General features: G+C 44.0%; 1 protein-coding gene across 1 annotated transcript; it reads right to left on the bottom strand.

Annotated features, from left to right (window-relative positions):
- Positions 1-271: 271 nt before the first annotated feature.
- Positions 272-10297, bottom strand: Gja1 (gap junction protein alpha 1). Its single transcript, XM_042700229.1, has 2 exons — positions 10118-10297; positions 272-1925 (listed from the first exon to the last, which is right to left on the bottom strand). Exon 2 carries the CDS (start codon positions 1907-1909, stop codon positions 761-763), a length of 1149 nt encoding a protein of 382 aa, XP_042556163.1. The 5' UTR covers positions 1910-1925; positions 10118-10297; the 3' UTR covers positions 272-760.
- Positions 10298-15584: the final 5287 nt, after the last annotated feature.

The raw sequence follows: 15584 nt of genomic DNA, 5'->3' as shown, positions 1-15584 counted from the left end.
GTCCTGGTTGAGGAACGATGGGAAGGTGAGGGTAACATGATGAGGTGGATCAATTAAAGAATGGACACAGAACCGGCTGAGATGCACATGTATGGATAACCTTTTTCTGTGGGCCTTGTCTGAAGTTTTCATTGATACCAAGAATTAAAATACATAATGTGTATATATATAGTAGCGTTAAGTCCTTTGACACCTCTAGGGTCAGGCCTTCAATGTGCAAATTTTAACAATGGAATGTTTTGAGCAGGGACATAAGGACAACCATGTCTTTCTAGTTGAAAAATGGGATGTTTCAGGAAGTATTTATTATTCTTGAACAAAGTTCTTTCAGTTTCTTGGTAAAGCAAACATTTTAAAAGATCCATAGCCATAACACATCATCCACACATTCACATACACAGAGCCACTCTTAAGGGTGTGTGTTGGGGGAAGTAGGGGAAGATAAAGCCCTCACGAATATGGCTCTTAGCATTGGAACGTCTTTGAATCCACTACATTAAATACCAACCAGCAGGTATCTCCTTCATCCCCCCTTCCGTTTCCACTCACCTCTACTAGATATCCCACCCACCCTAGTGTATTCTATGTCTTTGTGTTTTGTGTGTGTGTGTGTGTTTGTTTGTTTCCGAGCCTTACTTCTAAGGCTTTGAGTACCACCTCCATTAGAACAAAAATGAACACCTAAGGTGCACACACTAACAGCACCTTTTTAATCCCTTCCACAAATTTGAGTGGAACCTTGATGCTCTCCAGCCTGCAACTAGATCTCCAGGTCATCAGGCCGGGGTCTGCTGCTGGTACGACTGCTGGGTCGGCTGGAAGGTCGCTGGTCTACAATGGCCAGGGGCTGCAGTTCCAGGGCAGCCGTAACTTTTTTAGAATTCTGGTTATCGTCGGGGAAATCGAAGGGCTGAGCGTGGGAGTTAGAGATGGTGCTTCCTGCCTGTCCCATCCGGTTTTGTTCTGCGCTGTAATTGGCCCAGTTTTGCTCGCTGGCTTGTTTGTTGTAATTGCGGCAAGAGGAATTGTTTCTGTCACCAGAAATCAGCTTGTAGCCGGGAGGAGACATAGGAGACAGAGGGGCGGTTGGGGAGGAGCAGCCATTAAAATAAGCGTATTTTGGAGATCCACAGTCCTTGGAGGGACTCAGCCTGCCGGCGTTAGGGTGGTAGGGGTCGTTCCTTCCCTTCACCCGATCCTTGACCCCCTTGAAGAACACGTAGAAGAGCTCGATGATGTTCAGGGCAAGGGACACCAGGGACACCACCAACATGAAGATGATGAAGATGGTTTTCTCCGTGGGGCGCGAGAGGAAGCAGTCCACCTGGTGTGGGCAGGGGTCTCTCTTGCAAGTGTAGACGGCACTCAAGCTGAAGCCGTAGATGTACCACTGGATGAGCAGGAAGGCCACCTCGAAGACGGACTTGAAGAGGATGCTGATGATGTAGGTGCGCAGCAGGCCCCCGCGCATCTTCACTTTGCCGTGCTCTTCAATGCCGTACTTGAACTTCTTGATTTCAATCTGCTTCAAGTGCATCTCCACGTTCATGCCATCCGTTTGGGCCACTTTGAGCTCCTCTTCTTTCTTGTTCAGTTTCTCTTCCTTTCGCATCACATAGAACACGTGAGCTAGATACAGCAGGGTCGGTACAGACACGAATATGATCTGCAGGACCCAGAAGCGCACATGAGAGATGGGGAAAGACTTGTCGTAGCACACGTTCTCACAGCCAGGCTGTTGCGTGTTGCATCGAAAGGCAGATTGCTCGTCGCCCCAAGCTGACTCAACTGCTGTCCCCAGAAGCAGAATTCGGAAAATGAAGAGGACAGACAGCCACACCTTCCCTCCAGCCGTGGAGTAGGCTTGGACCTTGTCCAGAAGTTTCCCTAGGGCGCTCCAGTCACCCATGTTGCCTGGGCACCTCCTGAGAAAACACAGAAAGCCAACTTATTGAGCACAGATCGCAAGTCAGCAGTTTCTCTTGGCTGACAAGTCAAACTATGACTATCATGGAATTCTGCTGCCTTATTTTCAATTCCTAGGTCTCATGCATTTTCTCCTTCCTTCCTTCCTTCCTCCCCTCCCCCTGGAACCCCATCCCCCTCCAAGCCAACACCACCTATCTAAAGGGTGAAAAGCAATCTTAGCTTGAAGACTGCTGAGTGTGTCGGAGGCATGCCTAAGCAAAACCCTGGTTGTGGTATTCACAACGCAGAGGTCTCAATCAAGACAGAGGCATAACTATGCAGGAACAGATTACGCACAGCCTTACCTCACAAATGATGATTATCATTTCATTCCTAATTTTACTCTGAAATGTTGCTACCATGGTACACCAGGTATATTTTGTACATACTCTACATTACATTATTTCTACTTTTGTTTTTTGTTATCTCCCTCCTGTATCATTTCCTTTTATTTGAGACAGAATCTTCCTATGTAGCCCAGTCTAGCCATGAATTCTGAAAGTAGCCCAAATGGACAAATTCTCAGTCCTGCCTTAATCTCTCAAATTCTGGGATTACAGTTGCCTTGATTAAAAAAAAAAAAAATCATTCCTGGCCTCTTTTGTCTTAAGCACTAATATTTATATTTCAACAGCTTGTACTCAAGTATGCCATTGAATACCATGTTCTCTGTATAGAACCCTCCTCTTAAATAAGCACTAAATATTTCAGTTCCCTTACTGGGCTTTGAGCCCTTGGCCTATGTATCCCAGTTAACTTCTTAAAACACTACATGTCTAGGACTCCATCATTGAGGATGAGAAAAGAGGTCTGTAAGATTGACAGTGATCTCAAAAAAGTTATTAAGTGAGTTTAATTTATTCCCTAATGGCCATTCATCCTTTTAAATGTTGGAGAGGGAGAAAGGGAGGGAGAGAGAGGGAGAGAGAAAGAGAGAGAGAGAGGGAGAGAGAGAGAAAGCTTAAAGACCAATTATTTTTGAAGCAAATCTTGGGATAGTGGTACATGCCTGTAATTCCAACACTGGGAGGACAATGCAGGAGATGGGTTGCCGAAGTTCCATCTACATAATGAACCTGTGTGTGAGTGTGTGTGTATGTGGTGTGTGTGTATTCCTATAATTCAGGAAAAACTAGTCTGGGGATGAAGATGAATAGTCAACATCAAACAGTTTGAGTGATATCAACACTTTATATATGATGATGTGTAAATCAGCCCTCATTCTGTTTGTAAGGCATCCAATAATAAGCTGTTTGCATACATCTCATCACATTCATGCAATAGTAGATCTCAAGACAAATTAAACGTATGATCAGACCCAACAGAAGCTGTCATTTAGTAAGGGCTTTCTTGTTTCTTAAAGTAAAAGATGATTGTGAAGATGCTTGTGGAGGTTCAATACTAAATGCGTCCCATTCTTGAAAATGAAATCGGACTTTCATGATTCCAAGAGTTTCCCATTCAATAGTGCCAGTGTGCAAAAACTGGGTCACTGGGAAGTTCTAAGTAGTATTTTTTAAAACACACTGGCAATTTAATTGCAATCCCACGCAGTAGTTATTTGCATTAATGAGTTATAGCCTTTCATCTGGATAAAACAGGAATTATCCAATTGGACAGATACCCTGCATCCTGCAGCATGTAGACACCTGTCATTACTACTGTCATAGATAAATAACAGTGTCAAATGTGATGGTTCATCTTGTGGCTCAAGAAAACGCAACAAAAACTTCTTACTGATAGCTGTTTGTTCACTTTGCCACGGACACCAAAAGTCCCAACAAGTGGTTCTTCTCTCCTTACATCCAGTCTAAAACTTTCATTCCTTGCTCCCCTGCCCATCTTAGTAGGGGAAACAATGGCCTTTCATATAAAGATAAGGAATCATGTTTTACAGAATCCCAGGCCTTGATTTATGGAGTACATATTGCATTCATATCCTTCACTTCTAGATTCCCAAAGGGGCCATGTGCAAAGTTCTCACGCAGAGCAGATTTAACAGCGGCTGGGTTGCCCTTCAGTTACTCCTGCATACCAGGTCAAACCATTTTCCTTTGTTCTCCCAGTGTGACCTGGCTTAGCACTCTTGGTCCTTCCCGGGTTTTTTTAGGTACCTCACACTCAGTTCCTAGCATTTGCTAACTCACATTCCTGGCCCTCCTCAGTCTCTATTTCTACAAGGTGGGGCCTGAGAAATAAGAGTTTTAATATTTTTGGTTACTTGTTTAAAGAAAAATCCCAGGTGGTTCTGAAGTAAGGTTTTAGGTCAGCAGGCAAACACTTGATTCCTCAGCACTTTTGGTGTTTTCCTGTTCCAAAGGCTTAGGAGTCCAGGAAATGTCAAGAGAGCAGAAAAGGCCAGAGCAGAGCATGTGAAAAGTCCACAAAGCTGAGCAAGAGCAACTACTCTGGGCACAGGGCACAGGGCACAGGGCACAGGGCGCAGGGACCCTCTTCTCTGCTACTATAAGATCTCTGGAGTAAAGCTCCAAATCAGAAGAAATCTCTTTAGGAAAAAGATGGAGAAACGAAGGTTAAATGAAGGTAAAATTATTTTTGGAAACTAAAGAGAGATTCGGTTCCCCCATCTTTTTATAATGGAAATGAAAGCAAGCAAAATTATTGTCGGAAGGGGCTGGGAAGGTGGCTCAGTGGTAGAGCTCTTGCCTTGCATGCCTGAGGCCCTGGGTTTGATTCTTCAGCACCACATAAGCAAAAAGAAAAAAGCCGGAAGTGGTGCTGTGGCTCAAGTGGTAGCACGCTAGCCTTGAGCTGAAGAGCTGAGGGACAGCACCCAGGCCCAGAGTTCAGGCCCCATGACCGGACCCCCCCCCAAAAAAAGTCAGAAATTAAAGTGGGTCATGGCTCCCCAATGTTTTATGATTGAAATTAGTGAAGACTTAAAGTCATTCATATCTGAAAGAATAAAACTATGCTTTCTAAAATGCCAGCATCAGTGGCTCATGCCTATAATCCTACTACTCAGGAGGCTGAGATCTGAGGAACAAAGTTCAAAGCCAGTCTGGGCAAGAAAGTCTGTGGGACTCTTTTGCCTAACTAACTAGCAAAAGGCTGGAAGTAGAGCTGAGGCTCAAGGGTCTGAGCTCTAGCTAGCCTTGATCAATCGTCTAGTGCCCAGGCTCTGAATCCATACCCCAGAATGGGCAGAAGAGAAAGAGAGAAAAAGAGTGAGAGGGAAAAGAAGGAAAAAAGGAAGGAAGGAAGGAAGGAAATCAGACTAGGAAGGAAGGAAGGAAGGAAGGAAGGAAGGAAGGAAGGAAGGAAGGAAGGAAGGAAATCAGACTACGACCCATTGCTGCCACCATCCTTGCTGTTGCCTGATTTCAGCCGTCATCACTATTTTGCTGCCCCAGTCCACTGGGCACCCAACTTGCTAACCTAGTTTTGAATCAGTTCTGTTCCTCCCACATGGCTTTCAGGCCTCACTACTTTAGCCAACTTTCCTGACCACCACGTATAAAACAGCAACATCCTTTTACCGGTCCTGACACTTCTTATTTCCCCTTGTCCTACTTTTTAAAACAACTCTCAGAGCTTATGATTTATCTGCAGTCCACTAGGGCTTATTGCTTACTATCTTGCTTTCTTCAGTCAGAATGTGAGCTCTGTGAGGGAGTTAGTTCTGTCCACTAGGACGTAAACCAAGTAAGAAATGCTGTGTAAATACTTGCTGAATGGATTTGCAACTAAGACTGTAACATTTTCAGATGACAATTACTCTAAGAGAGCACTGATTGTTGAAACAACACTTGACATCGTTCCTGACTAAGCAATAGGATTGAGTGAAGTAAAAAACGCATTCAAGAAAAGGCTTTTGTCATTTCTAAGATGCGGTCCTGGTGCTGCTAATTTTTCTTGTCCTGCACATTCTGACTGTAACACGTTTATTGCAGCCAAGGACACGACTGCAGAAAAACAGTTTAAAACTGTGTCCTTCAAGGACAAACAAGATGAGAAAATGGAAAGAAGGAAAAAAGGGGGACAAAGGTGAAGGAGGAGAAGGAGAGCTGGTGTTAACCCCAGTTAATAGAACATCTCCACACAATGTATACCCATACAGCAGGTAGCGATTTGAAACCTGGAGGGAAAAAAACACCCAAAACATTCCCTCTTCATTAGATAACACCCAACCTTTGCTTCTTTCTGCCCAGAGAGCTGAAGCTCAGCCTAGGTCTGTGGTCTATCAAATCTATTCTGCGTAAACATCTACTCTGTTTAAAGTCCTGCCTGATTAGTCTCAGATTCCGTGGTGAAGAGCTGACACACCTTTACATTCCTGAAGGTTTTTGATGAATTGCTGTTGTTGTTTTTTTTTCCCTCTCTCTCTCTCTCTCTCTCTCTCTCTCTCTCTCTCTCTCTCTCTCTCTCTCTCTCTCTCTCTTTAGGGGATAAGAATTGGGAAGTAAGATCAAAACACAAAACTAGGACACAAGAAAGCTTTCCTTTTCCTGGATCTCCTCAGTCATCATATGTGTACACCATTAGTTTCCACAGGCCAAGAAGAGAGGTATAGTGAAGGATGCTACTCCAAAAGGTGGTGACCGAAAGACAACTCAATTCCTCCACCAACCAAAGTTTGTTAGAGTAAACTTAGGGGTGCCACAGGAAAAACACTTAAGTCAGAAGCTGCAGACTAGAACATTTTTCAGCAGTGACTGGGGTTAACTTCAAAAGCTCCCTTAACTTCTAGCTTCCATTTGCATAGTACAGTCATTTGTAATCCTATAAACAAACACACCCAGTATGATGCTCAAACCCAAAGTGAATTGTTTAACAGTATTCTCCTTAATGCGCTCTGATTAAGAGAACTCTTGTATGTTGAGTGCAACAAAGTTCAGCTAAGATCTCTGGAAGTCAGGAGTCAGTAGCTCACAACTGTTAACACTAGCTACTCAGGACACTGAGATCTATCCGAGGATCAAAGTTTAAAGCCAGTTTAGGCAAGAAAGTCCATGAGACTCTTATCTCTTTAATTTACCACCAAATGGCCAGAAGAAGAGCTGTGATTCAAGGGGGTAGATCACCAGCCTTGAGTGAAAAAGCTAAGGGACAGCACCCAGGCACAGAGCTCAAGCCTCACAATGGGTACAAATAAATTTGTGGGGGAGGGGGAACCTACCCCATTTATTTAACATATCTCTTCTTTACCAAAACAGCAAGTGAAATGACTTAAAAACACATTTAAACCAAGCAAAGAATGCTTGATATAAACCCAGCTAGATGGTGAATTTAATAGACAGTCAAGTAAAGTGGATAGTTTAAGCAATTGAGGCTAACTTCTTATATAGCCAGGGCGGCCTTGACCTATATGACATTCTTCCAATTCCAGCTTCTTTCTGGCTAGGTTTAGAGGAGTATACCACCAGACCTGACTGGGTTGTTTTTCTTAACCTGTACTATCCTTATTGAAGGTTGTTGATATCCTTTCCCCTTTCCAGAGCTCAACTGCGTTCGCTTCCAACTCAGGCAATTCAAAGAGACTCTTGAAGGGAAGTCAAAATAACAGGTTTTAATCACTAGTGACTTTCCTTTATCATTCTCTTCCCTCAGGCATATAGTTTCTCAGGTTCTCACCAAGCTAAGCTACACTGTGGTAACCCACAAAATAGACTATCAGGAGCTCTCGTCTTTCTTTGTCAAGGTAGGAAGTGCAAACACCCAAGCAGCAACGTGACCATGGATGTCTAGATACTTGCTACAGGGTGTATTTCCTGAGGGAGAGTCACAATGGAAAGAGGGTGAAACTCTGTGGTGATAAACCTAAAATTTTGGGACATTTGAAATCTGTTTAGACAATGGTAGACAAAGGACAGGTGGCCCCTGTATGCGATTGTGAAGCACAAAACATTTTACCATCCGGGAACCACATTCCAACAATGCAGAATTCAACACAACACCAGGACAGAATGTGCCTGTGGTGACTGGTATAATGTTTTTTAAATTCAATTTGACCTGCCCCAAAGCACTAATTAATCTATCCCAATGGGTATTTTTCATGGAATTGGCACGCTTCATCCTTGGGAGTGTATACCTCTCATGAGATCTCCCTTTGCAAGACTTTATAGGCTTTTATTTTCAGCAGTTCTTGCATAAAAGTAAATAAATAAATAAACAATAAAAATCGAGCTTCTTCCCGGGAAATTCTGACAGTTTTAAAACTGTTTCAGCGGGAGAGATTCAGCGTCTTTCTCGGTATTACTAACTTGGTTTGGGCGCAAAGGAAATTAACTCCCATCTCTGAATAAAGCCAAGGGTTCCCCCTCCCTGCACCTTAGTTCTCTTCTGACCCCACTTTTTGTACAACTGTGGGGGTGGTGGTGGTAAAGGGAAGCCCTTCTGGGAGAGGGAAACTGAGTCTGACACGAGTCAAGGAGAGATCGTCGCAGAACCTGATCCACCCGCAGCCCGGCCTGCGTGCGGTGGATCCCAGGACCCAGGGTGCCGAGTCGCAGCCAGGAACTCCGGGTCTGAGTTTTCCAGTCGTGCACGGATTCGCTCCAGGACACGTTTCAGGGTCTTCCTTCCTCCTCCACCCCCGCCTAGTTTTAAGAACTTCCAGAAACGTTACAAGTGCAATCTAGCAGCAAGCACCACAACTCCAAGGTGTTCAGACTCCCTTCCCCGGGGTCCCGCGGGGCGATCGGGAAGAAAATGAGCAGAGAAAGCACCAAGGGGAGGGGAGAGGGGAGAGGGACCGGGCCGGGGGGTGGGGGAGATTGGCAGCTTTAGTTACATCCATCACAGTAGGTCCCACCGTTTGGCCTCGCCCCTGCCGGCTTCCCTGCGGAGGCCAGTCGGGGACCGGGGCGGATTTGGAGTGGGGGGGGGGGAGGGAAGGGAGGTAGGCAGCTGCAGCCCCGAGGCTGGGGCCGCCCGGGGCCCGGGAGGAGGTGGCTAAGATGGCAGGAGGCGCCCCGTCGAGCTCTCATTTTAATTCTCCTGCTAGAGTTCTCGGGGTGCCGAGCCTTCCGACTCCGGGGGGAAGGGGGGGGGGGTCACAGCAAGCAATCCAGTCCGCGGAGAGAGACCCGATTTCTACGGGACCCTGGTCGTGCACGGCTGCGCGGGTGGTTCACACCATCAGTGGCCACCCCCCCCCCCAAACAGACCAAAACGCAACCAAGATCCCCTAACAAAAGCGAACCCTTCTTAAACAGCACAGACTAGTGGAAAAATCCTCGAACGAGCCGTCCTGCCCCCGGGCGCGCCGAGCCCGGCGCAGGGTGCTACAGGTTCGGACGGCCCGGCCAGTTGGATGGGGGGGTGGGGGTTGGGAGATGGTCGCGGCTTAAGCTAGGCGTACATTTCTTTTCCCTCTCCTTTCTAGGAGCTGGCCTTTTAGGAGATGGTTTGGGGGGACGCATCCTAAACGCCTGCTCTTCCCCCCCACCCCCTTCCCCAGCACCCCCAAGTAACCGCCCACCACCCTCCTCGGCTCCCTCGGCCCCCAGGCTGGCCAACGTGGAGTCCCAAGCCGGACAGCTGAGGCTCGGAGCCCGGAGCCCCCTCCGCGCGCCCGGGGAGGGAGACGGGCGGAGAAGGGGACCACGTGGACGTCAGCGAGCCGCACGCTGTAACAAAGCGCTCGCTTACAAAAGAAGTTTGCTTTTCAAGGCTGCGGACATCCATCAAGTTTTCCGCGAGAGAAAGCACCGAGGGTCCAACACGAGAGGAAAGCACGCTAGGCAGATTTGCACTTGGAAGTCTTTCTCTTTGCTTTTTCTGTAAAGTCAATCAGACCTCCAAGCCAGGTCCCCACATTCCTCCCTCGCACCCCACATCCCCGGCCCACCCCAACCGTGAGGACCACCGACCCTCATTCCTGCTCCCCAGGAGGTAAGCACAACCACGCTCCCAGACCGAGAACCCAAACCCCACAGCGGAGTCTCTTCTGAGAATCGGCAAGGTTAGAACCTTTTACCTGTTGCATCACCACCAAAAACACTTAAAAAGAAATCAAAATGGAAATTCCAGTCTTCCCCTGGAACCCCCAGAGCCCCCCAAGTTTGCTGCCTGTACACTCAAAAGCCCAAGTTAACGTGGAGTTACATGTGTTAAAGCCAAGGAGAGAAAATTGGGACTTGAAGAAAAAGAAACGAGTAGGTAAAGGAGGGTTTAAAACACTTACTCTCTCACTTAAAAGGAGTGAAGCGGGCGCGCCAAGCCGTGGAACTCCTGGGTGGATGAGATACCAGAGGAAACGCAAGTTCAGACACTCGGACCTGTCTATTTAAAGTTTAAAAGTCTGCTGCCGTTTGGTGCTTTCCTCACGCCTTCCCCCTAATGAAAGAAAAGTGCTGATACCTCGTAAAAAAAAAAAAAAAAGTTTTTTTCTAACTTGGAGCACTGAGCTTTTAAAAGTTTCAAGCCACTGACTCAAGTGGAAGGAGGGGCTAGGAGAAAGGGGAGGGAAGAAGGCGAGGCGGGGAGGAGGCCGGGGAGCCAGGGGCGGGAGAGGAGGCCAGAGCTGAGCAACCAGGTCACCATAAAGCAGTTTCAATTTGCTGGGGAGAAATAGATACACATATACATAGATGTTTACATATACGCATATATATGTATAGATACGTAGCATTAGAAACATGGACAGCCCTACCGATTCAAACCTGCTAGTTTTAGTCTGGCCAAAAGACCAAGACAAAACTATGTATTTTAGACGAGTTTGTTTTCTTACATTTAATACATTAAAAATGGAGGAGAATAGCCAGGAGGAAATTATTCCCGGAGCAGGGGGTGTGAAGGTTGAGGTGGGTGACAGGCTGGACAAATATCAAAGGCCTGAAGTGCCTTCAAAGACACACGTGTGTGGGGGGGTAGATCGCTACCCAAGCCAGCCTCCTATTTCTTGACTTGTTTGCCTTTTTGACTCTTTCTGGTTAACAAAAAGGACCTCAATAGGATAGACTATGTGTCTTCTATTACAGACATCCTCTGTGTAATGTTTTGACTAGGAAGTGTGGGCCTGTACAAAATCTATTGGGAACTGAGAATTTATATATCTCAGCCTGGCTAGTCTGGCTCAGCACCCTAACATTTCAATCTGCAGTGAGATGTCAAGCTTTAAAAAAGGAAATCAAATGCAGACCCTACTGGTCAACTTATGTGGAGGTGGAATTAAGTGAGACTCAAAACCCTTCCCCCTCCTTAACATCTCCCCCACCCCTAGCTCCTGGCTAGAGTTCTGGGGAAAGGCATTGTAAGCTTCCCTGACTCTGTCTCCTGGACTCTGCATTAGAGTTTAGAATGGCTGCGTCCTGTGGCCTGTTTTTAGAATGGGCAGCTTGTTTGCCGACTCCAGGTCACCCCTGCAAAAAAGTCTGAGGCTGGACCACTCCCCAATAATTTTACTGAATTGAGGGCATTGTTCTCTAAAACCAAAGCAAACTCATCTGGACTTAAAATGACTTGGTCTCACTCATACTAATATCAGAAAAAAAAAGAATGGCAAACATTTCCTAGTAATATTTTCCCTAAGTATAGGGAAATATATAAATATAAAAAATATAAATATAGGGAAATAACTAGTAGGTCATCTTTCAAATGTACTTTTGAGGCACAATCTTACTCTTATTTTGGGTTATCTGTACTCCCAAGGGTATGTTTCTCTTTCTGTTAAGGAAGGAGAAAAACAATGTGATACAATGTTATAAATTGTAATCTACTAAGTCTGACAGGATCAGCAACCCACTGTTTTAGACTTGTATTTATGCTGTCTTTACTTCAAATTAATCTATTATTTGGTCTTTACTATAAATTATTTCATACAATTTGGAAGCCATTCCTGAGAAACAGGATTTTTACTATAAGAAAATATTCTCTTCATTTTTAACATAAAATTATCTTTCTTTTTGGCAGTAAAAAAGGAAAAGAAAATAAAAAAAAAAGGTTGTTTATAGCATCATTCAAAAAATACACTCACAAATCCAATAAAAGGAGGCAAAAAAAAAAATCAATACCCTAAATGCTATAAAACTCTGTTTGTGTGTGTGTGTGTGTGTGTGTTGTTAGTCCTGGGGCTTGACCTCAGGGCCTGGCCTAGGCATTGCCCCTGAGCTTCATTTGCTCAAGGCTTACACTCTACCACTTCCACTTTTTACTGTTTTTGTGGTATTGAGGAATCAAACTGAGGAATCAAATCAATCAAGCATGCAAAGCAAGCACTCTACCACAAAGCCACATCCCCAGCCCTATGAAACAATCTTGATAGAACTTAAAGACCTACATAAATAGAAAGATAATATTTTGAAGAATTCACTGTTATTAAGGTACTAGTATTCCCACATCCACCTATATATCTGCATAATACCAATGAAAATTTCAAAAAGACTATATTTGGAGATATGTATGTATATATATATATATATATACATATATGTGTATATGTTTTAAAAATATTCAACATAATCTTTCTTAGGAAGCTTGTCTCCAGAGGAACATTCTACAGTTGTGCGATGAACTTTTAAAAAATGTGTTTTCTCATCATCTCAGAAATGTGAATACTTACCCTATCATTCCTGACGATAAATATTGACTTTACAGACAGCACCTTCTCTGATTGCCAGGCCCTGACTAGGAAGGTTTGCTTTGAGGAAGGAGGGACGGTCATTTACAGCCTCCTACAGGTCTTCCTGAGAATCCATCAGGGTCAGGCCTTCATCTCTTTTATCCATGTTGTTATGTACTTTGAGCAGTGCACAAAGAGTAGACTGCTTTTCAAAATTCTGAGCACTAATAGAAACCTAATTGAATTAAACCAAAATAAAATCCCCTGTGTTTCAAAATTCCAGAAGTTGGATGCTTGTAGTTATATTTAAAGATATTAAATTCCTACTTTACACAAACCCTGCTAGAGTGAGTATTCTTTTTTCAATGAATAATATAAATACTTTAAAAAATGGTGTCAAAAGGGGTACAGTGGTGTATGCCTGTGGTTTGGGTTACTTGGTGGTGGTGTTTTTTTTGGTCTGGTTGTGGGGCCTGAACTCTGGGCCTGAGCACTATCCCTCAGCTCTTCAGCTCAAGGCTAGTGCCCTACCACTTAAGCCACAGCGCCACTTCCGCTTTTTTCTTTTTGCTTATGTGGTGCTGAGGAATCGAACCCAGGGCCTCAGGCATGAAAGGCAAGCGCTCTACCACTGAGCCAACTTCCCAGCCCCAGGCCTGGGGGACTTGGGAGTTGAGACAGAAGCATCATTTGAGTCCAGCTGTTTGCAGCCAGCCTGGGAAATTGTAGTAGTGAGGTCTTAAAAGAAAAAGTGATTGTAGATTAGAGGATGGAAAAAAGACTGTTGTAATGGAAGAAAAGGGAGGGGTATTCAATTGAGTTAGAAGGCTAGCAGGAAGGAAAGGAAAGTAGAATGACCAGCACTTGATGACAGGCTGAATGGGCAGATGAGAACAAAGAGGATGTGGAAACTGGAATTTTAACTGGCAAAATACACTGACACACACAGAAAAAGGAAGTTAGAGGAAGGAATAATCTGCTGAATGAATAGGATGATTTCAGTTTGATTTTCTTGGATTGAAGAACAGAAATACCTAGGTAAAGCTACCTGACTTGCATTTAAACCACAGACAGTGGACTTCGGGTTAAAACAAAGGAGGAGGCTACAATGCTTGATAAGAAATGTACTCATTATCTTGTCCATGTAATTGTAACTCCTTTGTATGGTATTTTCACAATAAAAAAAAAAACAACCTGAAGATTTATGACACAACTCAGATAAATGATTGTTAAAGCTATAGGTACAAATAAGATTACTGAAGAAAAGAGGCAGAGCAGGGTGCCCCAAAGACAAAACCCTGAGCTTTATTGGATTGCCTTATTTCACCAGGCAAAGAGAAAGAATGCCGAAAGAGGGAAGGCCATGTCCAGAAAGGGAAGGGAGTGTATCATGATTAGAAAGAAGTCTGATTTATAAGAAAACGATCACTTGTTCTAAGGAGCAATGGCCAGTTGACTCTGAAAGGAGAGTTAGGTCTCTTTTAAAGCAGAGTGATTGGAGTCTGTGAAGAAAAGGAAGCATAGGTCTGGAGTAGAAGGAAACTACCATTTGGGGGTAGTTTCTCCTAGTGGTTGAGCTCATCATGTGACAGAGAAGAATTGAGGCTAAGCAAAACTACCGTTTGGAGGTAGATTCTCCTAGTGGTTGAGCTGTCATGTGATAGAGAAGAATTGAGGCAATGCAGTATCTCGGGAAGATACAGAACTGTCGAAGAATAGAAAGATTATCTTAGATCTCAGGTCCAGCTTGATTTTATAAATAGATAAGATGGAAATCTTTTTTTTTTTTTTTTCTTTTGAGACTGAGTCTCTGCCTTGTACTTCAAGCTAGCCTAGAACTCAGGATCTTGAGATTCCAGCCTGCGGGGGTAGGGGTGGGTGGGTGGTGGTGGTGGTGGTAAGGGTGGGCTACCAGTCCTCTCTGTTAGCATCAGAATGATTCTTTCTGGGAGCAAATTTCAATTTTAACTAGTACTTATTGATCAGTCAAGAAGGAGTAATGAAAGTGAGCTTGGAGCTCAGTTAATGTGGAAGTTTTGATGGGTTTTACCTAAGTTGGTCAGACCAGCAGAAGTGTTTCACTATTACTGTTGGCCTTTGGCTGGCCACAGTTCTTTCAGAACAGTTAAGAATTCCCCTGCTATTGCAAACTATTATGACAATGTGTTTTCAACTCAGATGAAGTCTAATTTTCTTCTTGAAAGTGATTTGAGGATCAATGCTTGACTTCACCTGGGGAAAATCTTAACAAACTTTTATACCCTGTATTTATCTCCAAGGGACACTCCATGAAAAATTATACAACAAAAGCAACAACAACATGCGCTTGTAAAGGAAAACACTTAATTTTGCTTTCCTGGACTTTGTTTTGTTGGATGGGAACGAACCTGCCTGGGGATATGTGGATAAATATGTCTTTGGCTCCACCTTCTGGACGGAGTGAAAATAAGCGTTGTGAAAAGAGGTAAAAATAAATGACTATTTCATCTCTTTATGTGAAGTTTGCTTAATTTTTGTTATGGTCACTTGTGAATGGTTACATTTATTTACATTCTTCATATCTCAGGAATTATGTTAGCTACAAGTAAGGACATTTTTTGTTATCTAGTGGAAAATCAGTATTGGGGTTGACTTTGATTTTGAACTTACAAATTTTAACAGAATCTTGAGAGAAAACTTGTTTTTAAGACATGGTGTGTGCTCTTTTTCTCTATGATTCCATAGTGGGGCACTGTTATGAAGAATCCAGTGAGTTAGTCTGCCATAGAGACAGAGATAAAGGTTTGGAATCTGAAACTCTTCATTTTATACAATTTTTAATTTTGATTATATAAAGAGAAACAGCCACTGAAGACCTTGACCTGATCATGACAACTTTGTATTTATGTATTGAAATGTCACACTGTACCCCTGAAGTTTGTGCAGCTACTAGGGGTCAATTAAGAACCTTCAAGAGGGCTGGAATGTGATTTAGTGGTAAAATGCTCGCTTAGCATGCATGAAGCCTGGGTTCGATTCTTCAGTAGCACATAAACACAAAAAGCCAGAAGTGGCACTAGGAAAAAAAAAAGTGGTATAGGCTCAAGTGGTA

The sequence above is a fragment of the Dipodomys spectabilis genome, unplaced genomic scaffold (assembly GCF_019054845.1).
Source record: "Dipodomys spectabilis isolate Male_0828 unplaced genomic scaffold, ASM1905484v1 ptg000001l, whole genome shotgun sequence".
In the NCBI taxonomy this organism is placed as follows: domain Eukaryota; kingdom Metazoa; phylum Chordata; class Mammalia; order Rodentia; family Heteromyidae; genus Dipodomys; species Dipodomys spectabilis.
This window is presented reverse-complemented; position numbering and strand designations above follow the sequence as displayed.

Excerpts from the sequence above, each read along its gene's own strand:
- Gja1 (XM_042700229.1), bottom strand. The coding sequence starts at position 1,909 with ATGGGTGACTGGAGCGCCCTAGGGAAACTTCTGGACAAGGTCCAAGCC.